Below are 16476 nucleotides of genomic sequence, written 5' to 3' on the forward strand. Positions count from 1 at the left end.
GACATAATTGATTCCAGTCTTCGACAAAAATCTTCTCATTATTTTGTTCCATAGGAAATGACCTATTTCTGGTCGCCGTACATGAATTGGGTCACGCGTTGGGATTGGAACACTCCAATGACCCCACTGCAATCATGGCTCCTTTTTACCAATACATGGAAACCGACAACTTCAAGCTACCTACTGATGATTTACAGGGAATTCAGAAAATATATGGTAAGATTTTTTATCTTCTATATATTGCTATTACAGTTTTTATAGAAACTGTAGAAACTGATGCATATGATGCTTTTGAGTTAGTATATGGATTTTCATGCACAAAAGTAGACCCAAGACTGGAGGGCTTAAGGAATTGTTATGTTTGGCATTAGTGGATTTTAATTACTGTATAGATCAGTCATGGTCAACCCAAGTTATTATGGGGGCCTTAAATGTGGCTCTTGGCAAAATACGGTATTTTGTCAAAATACATATGAAACGAACACAAACCATAGTCATATAACGAAATCTATAGATAGAGTAGATACTTATACCTCAAAATTTTTGAAAGATTAGAAACCTACCCTTCTATCCCCATAAGAATAGAAACGAGCACCTCCAGCAGATACAAAAAATATTCCTCACCACCCCATAACCTAGCCACATTATCACAGTGTTCTTCTAGTTTTCCTCAAGCAGTTTCAAGCAAAGGTTGGTGTGGCCAGGATGGATCTAGCAGAAACTATAGTAATAATTTCAAATTTGAGGAGGATGCTGGAAAGCCAGATATGCAGGTGTAAGGCCAAGGAAAAGACTCAGGAGGGGCTGAAGACTGTTCTTGTGCAGCAGCATGCATGTCACAGGCAGTCTGCAAGTCCCAACCCACTGCAGGGAGGAGCAGAGATGATTGGTTGGCAATTGTCTTTCATCAAATACAGGAAGCAGCCTACATGAAATACAGTGATTGTTGCTATGCATTTTATTAGATCATCTGTCTAGCTGCACCTCCCGTCCTACATGCCTGGACTAGAGCAGACTCAATCTGATCCTAACTTAAATAAATTTCTATCAAACTAAAGGTTCTGCTTTTGCACTTGGGTAGTCTGATGCCATCTAATACCTATATTTTTACACTTGCAAACATTAACTGATATGCCAAGGGCGGGCAGATCTCAAATGCAGGTAGCAAAAGAACGTAAAGGGAACCTGTCACCAGCATTTCTCCTATTGAACACTATTCACCCCTCGCTGGCCGCTGCTGTCAAAAGTTAATTGCCGTTATCCTCTCTCCTAAACTCCTCCTCTGACCTCAGATAACTGTCTGCAAACATTTAGTGACTTTTATGGTAATAATCGGCAGTCTCGTTCGTTCCTCTAATTATGCCCGCCCACCACTGAAAACCAGCCCACGCTGAATGCCAAAATCTCGTCCGAGATTCATGTCATGTATGTCACGTCATGTATGGTCCGACGCCCTTCCCTGCTTCTTCCGGGGCTCAATCTAGTTACTGCCACTTGCGCCACTATTGTGTCCCGTTGTGCGCATGCACCAGAACAGAACATCGATGCACAAGCACGAGATTTTGTGTGTGCTGGGGGGAGGCGAGGAGAAGTCAATCAAAAGTGAGGAGCCGGGATATACTTGGAAAGGCTTGAGGAATAAAGATGTGACTCTTTTCAAAAAAAGATATGACTCTTTTATGCTCATTAGCATATGGCAGAGGAACACTAAAAAACTGAATACTAACGGTACAGATCTGCTTAGAAGATAATTATAGGCTACATAAAAAAAAAATCACCCACTTCCACCAGGTATTGCTGGTTTAATAGGTAAAATGCTGGTGACAGGTTCCCTTTAAAGCGGATTTCCACCCGAAACGTAACATAGGTGACAATCAATGTGGCTGCACATCCTGCAAAAATGCCAATATCTCTTAAGTAAAAGAAACATAATTACCAAATGTTGGCTGCTGCTGTAACTTCTGATTTACTAATACATGGCCGTTGTTTAGTTCCAGTGTAAATCTTTAAAAATGATGGTTATGTCTATCTGGGGAGACACTGGATTAGTTCAGTCCCTGAGGGTTCACATCCCGTCACATCTTGCTTGGACATTCTACAAATGAATCGGAACTTGTTAGCAGAGTTTGTCATTTGGTGTGTGATATTAAAATGTGTTGTCTGTGGTTTTACATAGGACTGCTGAACATATATGTACTATATGCTCTCCCTATGTTTGTGTGGGTTTCCTCCAGACATTAAAAGAACAGACTGGCTGGTGTGTAGGTCTGAAGTACAGTAACAGGACTTATTTCTATTGGGAGGCATGTTTGTTGATATCAACTGATACAAATAGTTCTAGATTCTTCGTGATTTTGGCCACCTTGTATTTCCCAGTAAAACATTTAACATTTCCAGAATATTGTGTAAGCCAATTGGACTGTCATCCTAAAAATAATTTCTCAAGTGTTGATGAATTACAGTCTGTTAGAAAATAGTGCTACACTGTATTATATGGGACATGTCGCCCCTGTGCTACACTGTAACGGTGCGCTTCCTAGAACTGGACCACTGAGGATCATTGATACGCTGTTTGTTGACTGTCTGCCAGGTGGAACACTATCCTGGCTTTCGAGCTGAAATATTGTCCCTTGGGAAACGGCTGGATATACATTTAGATTGGCCCTGAACATGGGTGTGCGGGGGAATTAAATGTACTTTTCTTATTGGAAGTACGATGAAGAATTGCTGAAAACACCTTTACTCTTATTAATATTCTTTATTATCATAACTTACCTTGCTTTTTTTATAAAACGAACTCAGCATTCCTTTTTGATGAGCAAGTCGATTTCTTGAGACTCACATTCATGAGAATTATTTTTAAAAGGTTGGCATCTGTACACTTGGAGGAAAAATGGCTGCTGTCATCTCTTTTTTGCTGACAGGTCACTTATAACTAAGAATATACTACTGTTTCCAGCACCAGGAGATGGGGCATTGATATTACTATCAGTGATTGGATCATTGGCACGGATAGAGCTGATCCTGATATTTGTAATGTGTAGGAAATATTAGAAATGTATTATTTATCAATAGTATGGAAAAAAAACTGTTTGGATATCATGGCGCTGTGTTTTCTTTACAATTTTGATGCCCACTTGACTGGAGGGGGCTAAATGGGTAGAGTAAAAGTACAATTGAAATAATAGAGTGCACACTAGACTACAGTAAATATAAATCTAATGAATTTAGAATTTGCAGAATAACATTGGCAGAATTCTCACTCAGGATCGGTTAGGGGGCATGTATGGGCATTAGTGTAGCCAATTGACAAAGACCAGTTGAAGGGATTCTCCAAGGTAGATAATAGTGGAGATTTTCTAAAACAAGTGCACAGGACAATTGAAGTTGCTGCCCATGGAAACCAATCAGGTTGCTGTTTAACAATGAGAGCTGGAATCTGATTGGTTCACTGCTCCACTTTTCCTTTGCACTACTTAGATAAATCTTCCCCGCTATCACTGTAATAACTGACTGCTAGATGCGCTCTGATATCCTAATACAATAGTTGGATATCAAAACTGGTGGCAAAGAAAAGCAAAAACATTTTCCCATAGCAACCATCAGATTCCAACTCTCATTTTTCAGGGGCCATTTTGAAAATAACCAAAGCAATATCATTGGTTCATAAGGACAACTACTCCACTTTTCCTTTGCACCTGTTTTGATAAATATCCCCCAATGTTTGTATGCTAGAATTTGCCTCACTTACCTGTGGGCTGGCAGCTGTGGGTGAGGGTGTACCAGAGGCGTAGCTAGGTTCTCCAGCACCCGGGGCAAAGATTCAGTTTGGCGCCCCCCCCAACCTCTTTCCCGACATCTCCTTCCCCCTCGCCGTGTTTGTTTTCTCTACCAATCGACGTTTCATTTCTTTTTATGTAACGCGAGCATAAAATTATTTGTACATTTCACAAGCAATATGGTTCTATACACAACACAAGAACCAAGCTCGGTACATATATACAGCCCCAGAACAAATACAGCTCAATTTAGTGCAACCCCTGCCGTATAGGTTTGTACGGCGTAAAACTACAGCTCCCAGCATAGCGCGAACAATGATAAGGATATGCTGGGAGATGCCGTTTCACAAAAAATAAATCCTATCATAATCATACCATCCATCATCTCACTGCAGATCATACAGTGACTACAGTGCTGATTAGAGGCAGAATAAACATTTACATTAAGTGACTCACCGGTGACGTCTCAGATTCTAGTTCTTTTTCTCCATTTGGTCCAGACCTCTATGATGACTTCTCCTGGTCCATTTCTGTAGTTTGCCGCTCACATGTCTTCAGCTTCTCACTTTTCCAACATTTCTGCACCTATAAATAAATATAAAGTTATCATTATACCACACACTACGCCCCTAAATATGACAGCACCATACACTGCACCTCTAATTATAATAGCACCATACACCGTGTCCCACACACACACACTGTGCCCCATGTAGATAGTGCCTGCCATAGAGCCCCCTGTAGATAGTGCCTGCCATAGAGCCCCCTGTAGATAGTGCCTGCCATAGAGCCCCTGTAGATAGTGCCCCCATATAGACCACCCCTGTATATAGTGTCCCACAAATAACTCCCCCTATAGTGCTCTACAGATAGCCCACCCCTGTATATAGCCCCCTGTAGATATAGCCCACCCCTGTATATAGAGCTCTACAGATAGCCCAACCATGTATGTAGCCCCCCTGTAGATATAGCCCACCCCTGTATATAGTGCTCCACATATAGTCCACCCCTGTATATAGTGTTTCACAGATAGCCCACCCCTGTATATAGCCCCCCCCCCTTGTACATATAGTCTACCCCTGTATATAGTGCTCCACTAGATAGTCCACCCCTGTATATAGTGCTCCACAGATAGCCCACCCCTGTATATACTATATACAAGGGTGGGCTATCTGTGGAGCACTATATACAGGGGTGGACTATATGTACAAGGGGGCTATATACAGGGGTGGGCTTTCTGTGGAGCACTATAGGGGGAGCTATATGTGGGATACTATATACAGGGGTGGGCTATATCTACAGGGGGACTATATACAGGGTGGGATATATCTACAGGGGGACTATATCTACAGGGGGACTATATACAGGGGTGGGCTATCTACAGGGGGACCATATCTACAGGGGGACCATATCTACAGGGGGACCATATCTACAGGGGGACCATATCTACAGGGCTGGGCTATATCTACAGGGCTGGACTATATCTACAGGGCTGGACTATATCTACAGGGCTGGGCTATATCTACAGGGCTGGGCTATATCTACAGGGCTGGGCTATACACAGGGATGGGATATACACAGGGGGGCTATATCTACAGGGGTGGGCTATACACAGGGGGGCTATATCTACAGAGGGGGGCTATATACAGGTGTGGGCTATACACAGGGGGGCTATATCTACAGGGGTGGGCTATATACAGGGGGAATATATCTACAGGGGGCTATATCTACAGGGCTGGGCTATATCTACAGGGGAACTATATCTACAGGGGGCTATATCTACAGGGCTGGGCTATAGCTACAGGGCCGGGCTATATCTACAGGGCTGGGCTATATCTACAGGACGACTATATCTACAGGGGGGCTATATACTGGGGTGGGCTATCTATGGAGCACCATATACAGGGGTGGGCTATATCTACAGGGGGCTATATACTATATAGCCCACCCCTGTATATGGTGCTCTATAGACAGCCAACTCCAGTATATAGCCCCCCTGTAGATATAGCCCCCTGTAGATATAGTCCCCCTGTAGATATAGTCCCCCTGTAGATATAGTCCCCCTGTAGATAGCCCAGCAGATATAGTCCCCCTGTATATAGCCCAGCCCTGTAAATATAGTCCCCCTGTAGATAGCCCCCCTGTAGATATAGTCCCCCTGTAGATAGCCCCCCTGTAGATATAGTCCCCCTGTATATAGCCCAGCAGATATAGTCCCCCTGTATATAGCCCAGCCCTGTAGATATAGTCCCCCTGTATATAGCCCCCTGTAGATATAGTCCCCCTGTATATAGCCCAGCCCTGTAGATATAGTCCCCCTGTATATAGCCCAGCCCTGTAGATATAGTCCCCCTGTATATAGCCCCCCTGTAGATATAGTCCCCCTGTATATAGCCCCCCTGTAGATATAGTCCCCCTGTATATAGCCCAGCAGATATAGTCCCCCTGTATATAGCCCAGCAGATATAGTCCCCCTGTATATAGCCCAGCAGATATAGTCCCCCTGTATATAGCCCAGCCCTGTAGATATAGTCCCTCTGTAGATAGACACCCCCTGTAGATAAAGTCCCCCGTGTAGACAAAGTCCCCCTCCCCCGCAGATACAGCCACACTTCTATTACAATTTAAAAAAAAAATATTCAAACTCACCTTATTCCCGCTTCCACGCCGTCCGGCAGCCATGGAGACCTGCTCTCTTCTGCGCAGGTCTCCAGGGGGTTGAACACAGCGTCTATGAAAGGCGCTGATTGGCTGGGCAGGATGACTTTCCCTGTCAGTCAGTCAGCGCCTTTCATCGACGGAAGCATCACTGGTACAAAAGGTACCAGTCGCTTCATTCGTGGAAAGGTGCTGAATGGCCAGGCACGGAACGTGCCCGGTCATTCATTGCTTCTAATTGTACCTGTGTCCTTGCGACACAGGTACAATTATAGTGCAGGAGGAGGGGGCGCTGGCGCCCCCCTCTGAACTGCGCCCGGGGAACATGCCCCACTTGCACCCCCCTAGCTACACCCCTGGGGTATACAGTATTTTAATTTATGTCTTGTCCATGGACATAGGACACATACATAGAAAACTATGGATGAGAGGTATGTAGACAAACATTATAAATCTACGAAATTGGACCATATACATATTATACTGAGAAAAAGAGACATCTTACATCATACCTATAAACATGCAAACCTCAAATTCACCCCAGAATTCATCACATTGCACAATTTGTATTCATATGAGTCTGATGTGGTGTATATTATGTCTGTAGGTTCATAAATATAGAAACAATCCTGTAGTTTCACTTCACAAATGTAGTGTATATAGATTCCACAGTAAGTCATTGGCAACTAGGTGGGGGGCTTTTTTTAAATATTTGACATTGGGATCCAAGAGTTTTAAACTTTGTTCTGCACCTAACCCTAGAAGACAAGGTCCTGAGCTTAGTGTTCTCGGCCGGAATCTTAAAAGAAACTATTAAGCAATTCCAGTGCTCAGTCATTTCAGCCACATTTATGGGACAGGGTAGTAGCTAGGCTTTCCATCACCTGCTCCTTTTTGCCTACCTTAAATGCTCCAAGAAACGGTATATCCAAAGCTTAAAATATTACTACTGATGTATTTGTATTTACTGTATTTATTTTTAGGCCCGCCTGAAAAGATCCCTACACCAACAAAACCTCTTCCTACAGTGCCACCACACCGGCCTAACCCACCAGCAGATCCTCGCAAGAATGACAGACAACCTCGGCCTCCCAGGCCTCCAAGTGGGGGAGACAGGCCGTCTTATCCAGGAGTTAAACCTAACATTTGTGATGGCAATTTTAACACCCTGGCTATCCTACGCAGAGAGATGTTTGTCTTTAAGGTAAGAATATGAAGTATTTTGTGCTGCTTGTTTGACGAGACAAGTTCTTTTTAAACTTTATTCACATAAGATCGTAAAACTCATTTAAAACTGCAGCATAAAAGGCATTGTCCGCTTTCAGCAAATGAATGTTATTTTTTTGTATAATTAAAAGTTATAAAATTGTCCAATATACTTTCTGAAATTTTTCTTAATGGTTATAAGATCTCTGCTTCTTGTCATTCATTGTTTGCTTCCAGTGGATAAAATTCTGTTTGTGGCCATGTGATGGACACACAGGAGCTGGGATCATTACAAGACACAGCTCTGAGACACATACTGTAACGACCCCAGCACCTGTGTCCATCACATGACCATGGACAGAATTTTCTCCACTCGAAGCAAACAATTAATGTCCACACTGAATGACAACAAGCAGAGATCTTGATAACCATTAAGAAAAAATACAGAACAAATATTGGAAAATTGTATAACTTTTAGGGCTTATTCAGACGAACGTATAATACGTCCGTGCTACACGCGTGATTTTCACGCGCGCCGCACGGACCCATGTTAGTCAATGTGGCCGTTCAGACTGTCAGTGATTTTCACACAGCGTATGTCCGCTGCGTAAAACTCACGACATGTCCTATATTTGGCCGTTTTTCACGCATCATGCACGGCACACGGACGCACTTCCGTGTGCCGCTCGTGATGCGCGCTATAGTAGTCAAAAACTATTCTTGCCGTTTTCAGATGATTGTTAATGTCTGTGCATTTTTTGTAGTTAAACACTATTTTTACCTGCAAAAACAGAGCGGACATTGACCTGGTGGCCCAGTTTTCCAGCTGAATCTTGTTACTTGTGTCCGTGCCCTTAGGACTTGTCTAAATAAAAGTTGTCTGTAAGCAGTTTGCGGCTGTCAGAGAAAAACTTTTGTTAGCAGCACAAGAAAGTCTTTTAGAGCACACATTATATGATCGCACCAGTTGTCATTTCTATTACCTCACATGGCTGTCAAGACATTTGAGCATTAGGAACACAAACAACTGAAAAAACTTCTATCCCCACATATGTTCCCTGTATCACTGTTCTTTTAGACTTTGTTGAACACGGATAATTAAGTTGGCCATACACTAAGTTTTTGGTTGGACGAAAAGGACAAATTAGACTATTTTCTGCCGACCGTCGGCACCTTATCATGATCTGAACGAGCGAAGACAGATAACTGTGAAAAGTTTATCTGCATTTGTTGGGTTTTTTCGGTCGTGGTTGGATGTAGTCTCGTAAAATAGTTAGAAAACCGCCGTCTGAAATAATGTATTGCCAAGTTAACTGTATTGACATATCACATGCTCTTTCACATTTGAACATTTCTTTAACCCCTTCCCGACATTTGACTTATTCTTACGCCAAAGTCGGGTAGGGCAAGTATGGAGCGGGCTCACGGAGTGAACCCGCTCCATACGATGAGGGTATCGGCTGTTTGTTATAGCCGACACTTCAGAGTAATGAGCGGCATCGCGCTGGAGCGCGATCCCTTTAGTTTAACTCGTTAAATGCTGCGGTCAATAGCGACCGCAGCATTTAAATCGTTAGAAAGAGGGGGGCGACCCCCTCTAACAGCTCATTGCGCCCCCCCGCAACGCAATCGCGGGGGGGGGGGGGCGATGGATGCTATGGCTGCCTGGGGGCCTAATGAAGGCCCCCATGTTTGCCATTTTGTGCACCTATTAAGCCCTGCCTTTGGCAGGGCTTAATAGATGCCTGTCAGAAACACAATATACTGCAATACATTAGTAATACATTAGTATTGCAGTATATCGTGCAATCGATCTAACGATCGCTGGTTGAAGTCCCCTAGAGGGACTAATAAAAAAAACTAAAAATTTGTTAAATAAAGTTGTTTTTTTGTGTAAAAAAAAAAAGTTAAAGTTCAAAAAAACAACCTTTTCCCATTTCCCCCCTAGAGCATAGTAAAAAAATAAATAAAAACAATTGGTATCGCCGCGTCCGTAAAAGTCTGAACTATTACAATATATCATTATTTTACCCGCACGGTGAACACCGTAAAAATAAAAAATTGTAAATGCCAGAATCTCTATTTTTTGGTCACCTAATCTCCCACAAAAAATACAATAAAATATGATCAAACCATCGCATGTACACCAAAATGGTATTATTAAAAACTACAGCTTATCCCGCAAAAAATAGGCCCTCATACCAGTTAATCGACGGAAAAATAAAAAATTATGGCTCTCGGAATTTGGCGACACAGAATAAGTTTTCTTTTTTACACTTAGGTTTTTACTTGTAAAAGTAGTAAAATATAGAGAAAACTTTATATATTTGGTATTGCCGTAATCGTATTGACCCACAGAATAACATTAACATGTTGTTTTAATTACATAGTGAATTCCGTGAAAATGGCGCGGCAAAAAACATGGAGGAATCACTGTTTTTTTTTTAATTTTCTACTCCACAAATAATTTTTTTCCCGTTTCCTAGTACATTATATGGCAAAATAAATGATGCTACAAAAAACTACAACTCGTGCCGCAAAAATCAAGCCCTCATAGTACTATATAGACGGAAAAATAAAGACGCTAAGGCTTTTGGAAGGTGGGGAGGAAAAAACAAAAATGAAAATCTGAAAAAGGGCTGCGGTGGGAAGGGGTTAATACAGTGGCGTAACTACCGCCGTAGCAGCAGAAGCGGCTGCTACGGGGCCCGCGGCATGAGGGGGCCCGTGTCGCCCGCCGGCACGGGCCCCCACCATGGCCGGAGGCTCCGCTAGCAGCCGCTATGGCTGCTATAGCGGGACGCCACTGAACACTACGGCAGAGCAGGGAGGTATCTCCCCGCTCTGCCATTAACTGGTTCCCGACCACTGGCTGTATTTTTACGGCCAGCGGTCAGGGTCCTTAAAACCCGAGCCATAGACTTTCTACGGCTCGGGTTTTAACTTGCTGCCCGCGCGATCGGGCAGCTGAATGTCGGGTCTCCGGCTGTCAGTGACTGCCGGGGACCCTGAGGAGAGGATAGAAGCAGCTTTCGCTGCTTCTGTCTTCTCTGATCACTTATACACAGCGCTGAATGCGCGCTGTGTACAGGAATAGAGACAGCAGCAGCGGCGCTGTCTCTATTCCTCCCGGTGATCATGTGACTGGTCACATGATCGCCGGGTGCCGTTACTGACAGACTGCTGCTGGGTCTTACTAGACCCAGCACAGCCCATTTAGTGACAATAGTCACTATGAGAGGGCTGATTTCCCCTGTAACTGTTGCTGCTGTGCAGCTCCAGTTACAGTGGAAAAACATGGTGTAAAAGAAAGAAAAAAAATATATAAAGTTCCCCAAAGGTCTTCTTTGACCTTTGGGGGACAGACCATAGTAATAAAAAAATAATAAAGTAAAGTGCAAAAAAAATTTAAATAATAAATACACATAAAATACCCACCCCAAAAAAAAACCGTTCCCCTCCGCCAATCATTGTTGTAACGCTAGCGCTGACCCAATTACCCTAATACAGACATGTAATATATTAAAATTTACGGTAGACAATGACGATCACAAATAAAAGGTCTATTTTAGGGTAAAACTATGTCATTACCAAAAAAATAGCTGAAAAGTAAAAAAGCTTATTTTTTTACTATTATTTTCAAACTTTATGAATAAAAATTCTAAAATAGCAAAAAAGGATGTGTATAAAAACGATAAAAAATGAAACCTGCATTGTCTACGGAAAAAACGTCGCAAAAATTAGCCCAACAAATAAAAAAGTTATACCCATTTAACTAACACGTGCTAAAAATGGCTAAACGGTGTCTGGTCCTGAAGGCGCAAAATAGAGCAAAAGACATGTATCCCCTCTCCACAGGATCTCCACAGGACATGTATCCCCTCTCCACAGGATAGAGGATACATGTGTGATCGCTGGCATGGATAGGGAGAACGGGGGACTGAAAGTCCCCTGAAGTTCTCCATCACAAACCTCGGACTTCCGGGGTCTGTGTCGGCAGCTCCGTAGAAATGAATGGAGCGCCGGTCGTGCTTGTGCGCATGCGTGACCAGTGCTCCTTTCATTTTTATTGAGCTGCGCAGACGCCGGAAGTCAGAGGTTTGTCATGGAGAAGTTCAGGGGACTTTCAGTCCCCCGTTCTCCCTATCGCTGCCAGCGATCACACATGTATCCCCTATCCTGTGGAGATCCTGTGGAGAGGGGATACATGTATTTTGTAGGACACACTGTAGGTCGCATTTTTTTGGGAGGGGGGACGCTGTATGGCGTTCCCTACAGGGGGGGCTGTATGGCGTTCTCTACAGGGGGGGCTGTATGGCGTTCTCTGCAGGGGGGCTGTATGGCGTTATCTACAGGGGGCTGTATGGCGTTCTCTACAGGGGGATGTATGGTTCTATCTACAGAGGGGGGGCTGTATGGCGTTATCTACAGGGGGGGACTGTAAAAAAGGCACTATCTACAAGGGGGGGTTGTGTGACACCCAGGGGAGAGGGGCCCCAGTCAAAAGTTTGCTATGGGGCCCAGTCTTTCCTAGTTACGACCCTGGGTTAATATCTATCTCTCCCTCTCTCTGTGTGTCTCTCTTTCTCTCTCTCTCTCTTTATTTTTGTACATTGCACTATTTATCTTAATTTTGAGTCACAGCTTGTGTTATACTTCAGAACTGAATTTAAAATTCTACTGGCTTCAAAGCTGAAATATCCCAGCATTCCCATTCCGCGCTGGCTTAGTATCAGTAAAGAGTTTGCTCTGGTGATTTAAATTCTGAGAAGATGAGCCTTATCCATATAAGCTTACAATCTAAATATATATATACCGAATTTTTCGGACTATAAGACGTAGTTTTTAGCAAGAATAAATCTTGCTAAAAAGTCCCTGCATCTTATAGTCAGCAGTCAAGGGACCCGGCAGCCCCCTGAGCCAGCTCCATACACTGCAGGTGTCCGCTTCTGATGCACTGCTCAAACAGCCAGGAACAGTGATCGCACTGTTCCTGGTCGTTTAAGTAGTTAAATGCCGCGGTCAACAGCGACCGCAGCATTTATAGTGGTTTTCCCATGAAGGACATTTATGACATATCCACAGGATATGTCATAAATGTCAGATAGATGCGGGTCCCACCTCTGGGACCCGCATCTATCTCTAGAACGGGGCCCCCTAAATCCTGTTCTATCTTACCCGGCTCCGCTGTCTTCCGGCCACTTCACTTCCTGGTTACATGGTCGAGTTACACAAACAGCGTAACTCGCAGAGCTACGCAGTTTCTGTAACTCCCATAGAACTGAGTAGTAGTTACGGAAATAGAGTAGTATGCTACGCTGCTTCTGAAACTGCCATTCACTACTATGGGAGTTCCGAAAAGTTTCCGTAACTCATCCATGAATTGTACCAGCGATTCAAGTCCCCTAGCAGGAACTAATAAAATGTGTAAAAAAAAAAACAAAAAAAAGATACATTTTCAGGAGTGTACATTTTTTTTAAAAACCCTGTTCCCATTTTTCCCCAAGCACAATGTAAAAATAAAAAAAAATTATAAAAAAACTGGTATCGCTGTGTCCGTTAAAGTCTGAAACTATTACAATATAGCATTATTTGACTCACACAGTGAACGACATTAAAAAAAATACATTTACAACCCCAGAATCGTTGTCTTTTGGTTACCATAGCGCTAAAAAGAATTAAATAAAGTGTGATAAATAAATCGTATGTACCAAAAAAATGGTGCTAATAAAAACTACAGCTTGTCCCGGAAAAAAATAAGCACTTGCACCGCTCAAACGATGGAAAAATATAAGTGATGGCTCTCAGAATATGTTTATATTTTCTGTTGTCTATAACCTGGGGTCGTCTTTTAGTCAGGTGCGTCTTATAGTCCGAAAAATACGGCATATCTCAAACAAGAAACTATGTGGCAGAGCTGTGTCTAAAGTCTAATGTATGTTTGTTTTTATCTCCTATTTTAAAGACGCACGGTGTCTTTCTGTAAAGAGTAAACAGACTTGGGGATATTTTTCTGAAGATGTTATTTTACATTATGATGTTCTCAGCAATAAGCGTCTTCCCTTTGGCTTCCAATGCTCTATGTGAGATTCCAGATACAATGAGGCTCATCCCTTAAGGGAGTAAATTAACACTAGCAATATCTACAACCCTCAAATGAAAAGATATAAAATATGGGAGCTGCAGTGGCACAAAGCATAAACAGAGACAAGCTATAGATAACTTAATAAAATACAAGAGAAGCATTTGATCAAAGGTAAATGTCATACGATATCTAATAAAATTGCTTTAGTTGTTTTTTTATTAAAAAAATCCCTTGTCTAACCCATCATTCTGATACAGTCTCTATAGAAGCATTTTTAATATTACAGTAGTATAGGCCCTAAATAAACTGCACTACATTGAATATAGGAAGAGGGGCAGTCCAAGTCCTCTGCATGCAATAACCTCATCCCTCAATGATGTCATCACGGAACTACATTGTCCAGCGATCATGCCAGATGGTACCCAAGGGAGTTATTAGTGCCTGTCTATATATAATTTAGTCTTCATATACATTATTTATGTGTTTTATGTTTAACTGTTTATGGATGAGTCTGAAGCTTTAATGACAAACTAGTATTTGAAGTTTCACAACTGAGGTGTCGCCTCTGCTCCACCTGGAAAGTTTGATCCAATACCCCAAACAAAACCGGCATGAACACCCGGCGAACCCGGGCAAGTGCTGGGGGCCCACTACACCTGGGGGGGCCCACTCGGCCGCCGGGTGCTGTCGCTGCCGTCGCCACGGCATCCCTGTCCATATATTGACAGTGATGTCGGGAGGAGAGAAGGAGTCACGGGCAGAGTGCTAGCGGCTCTGCTCCGGGACCCCCTCTCTGGGGAAGCCCCAGACATCACTGTCCATATATGGACAGTGATGTCGGGAGGAGAGAACGAGTGCCAAGCAGAGCCCTAGTGGCTTTGCTCTGGGACTCTGTCTCTGGGGAAGCCCCTGAAATTAATGTCCATATATGGACAGTGTTGTCAGGAACAGTGTAGTGTCCCAGGCAGAGTGCTAGTTGCGCTCTGCCCGGGACTTTGGCTCTGGGGTTGCCCCTGACATCACTAGCCATATTTGAACAGTGATGTCAGGGGCTTCCCCAGAGATGGAGTACCGGAGCAGGGCCTTTACTAGCGCTCTCCCTGGTACTTCAGCTCTGCTCCGGACATCACTATCCATATATGGACAGTGAAGTCAGGAGCAGAGCAGGATTCCCAGGCAGAGTGCTAGTAGTGCTCTGCCCGGGACTATGGCTCTGGGGTTGCCCCTGACAACACTGTCCATATATGGACAGTGACGTCAAGGGCTTCTCCTGAAGCGGAATCTCCAGCCAGAGCATTGGCAATGCTCTGGCTGGGGGGGGGGGGGGGGGACTGCGCATCAATGTATATATTTTCTAGTAAATTATTCAAATTTGTATGTCTTATTCTAATCAAATTACTTACCCAGCACTAAAAAATATAAGCCATTAAGATCATATAGACTGTGCACGGTGCAACCAGTTGTCACTCTCATAAATGGGTGCAGAGTTCCCCCGTATCTCTGCATACAATTCAAATGATAAAATTTTACAAGCACAACTGAGGATAACTTACTGAAGACAAATTTTTACAGCTCTCATTGATTTTAATAGTAATCTGTATACATTAAGTTCAAAAACTCCCCCTAGTGGTGACTGCAAGCAGCTAAAATGTGATAATTGAATATCTCTTAGTTCACGCCCTAGCTCTTTACTTCAATGAACACAGAAGAGCCTTTTTTTTTTTTTATAGCATAGGCAATTTAAATTTTACTTTGCCAGAACTCACATAATACAGCCACAAGCCTTAGGGTATGTTCACACGCAAACGCAAAATACGTGTGAAATTACGGAGCTGTTTTCAGGAGAAAACAGCTCCTGAATTTCAGAAGTTTTTGCATGTACTCGCGTTTTTCGCTGCGTTTTTTACGGACGTAATTGGAGCTGGTTTTCATTGGAGTCAATGAAAAACGGCTCCAATTACATCCCAAGAAGTGTCCTACACTTCTTTTGACGAGCCGTCATTTTCCGTGCTATCTTTTGACAGTGATGCGTAAATGACAGGTCGTCGGCACAGTACATCGTAAACCCATTGAAACTAATGGGCAGATGTTTGCCGACGTATTGGAGCTGTCTTTTCAGGCGTAATTCGAGGCGTAAAACACCTCCATTACGTCTGAAAAGAGGTCGTGTGAACCCAGCCTTACAATCTCTCTGTAAAGGATCTGCCAGACACAGCTTCTGTGTCGACGCCCGTGTTTAATCAGTCTGCACCTGCTCCTAGGTCTGATAGAGTGACTCGATCTGCTACCACTCAGGCTGGTAGGCTCAGGAGTGGGAGAACCTATCACAGCCTGGCCAGACGGTTCTAGCTCCCGCCCTCGGCCTATTTATACCTTCATTTCCTGCTTGTCTTTGGCTGTGATTCTTTCCTGTTTCCTGGCTCTGCTGCTCCTGCTATTATTATTGACCTTGCTTCATTTTGACCCTGGCTTTACTGACTACGCTCCTGCTCTGCATTTGGTACCTCGTACACTCCTGGTTTGACTCGGCTCGTTCACTACTCCTGTTGCTCACGGTGTTGCCGTGGGCAACTGCCCCATTTTCCTTAGCTTCTGTGTACCCTTGTGTGTTTGTCTGTCGTACACATATTGAGCGTAGGGACCGTCGCCTAGTTGTACGCCGTCGCCTAGGACGGGCCGTGCCAGTAGGCAGGGACTGAGTCGAGGGTAAATTAGGGCTCACCTGTCTGTCTCTCTACCCCTTCATTA

At 43.5% G+C, this 16476-nt stretch overlaps 1 protein-coding gene across 2 annotated transcripts in view; it reads left to right on the top strand.

Moving 5' to 3' along the window:
- The window catches only part of MMP16 (matrix metallopeptidase 16), a 195625-nt gene that overhangs the window by 137609 nt on the left and 41540 nt on the right, over nucleotides 1-16476 (top strand). For both annotated transcript variants that reach the window (XM_075826025.1, XM_075826026.1), the window contains 2 exons: nucleotides 55-216; nucleotides 7421-7641. In XM_075826025.1, coding sequence (XP_075682140.1) covers nucleotides 55-216; nucleotides 7421-7641 — 383 coding nt within the window. The remainder of the gene's footprint in view (nucleotides 1-54; nucleotides 217-7420; nucleotides 7642-16476) is intronic.

Source organism: Rhinoderma darwinii, chromosome 5, assembly GCF_050947455.1.
Source record: "Rhinoderma darwinii isolate aRhiDar2 chromosome 5, aRhiDar2.hap1, whole genome shotgun sequence".
Lineage (NCBI taxonomy): Eukaryota > Metazoa > Chordata > Amphibia > Anura > Rhinodermatidae > Rhinoderma > Rhinoderma darwinii.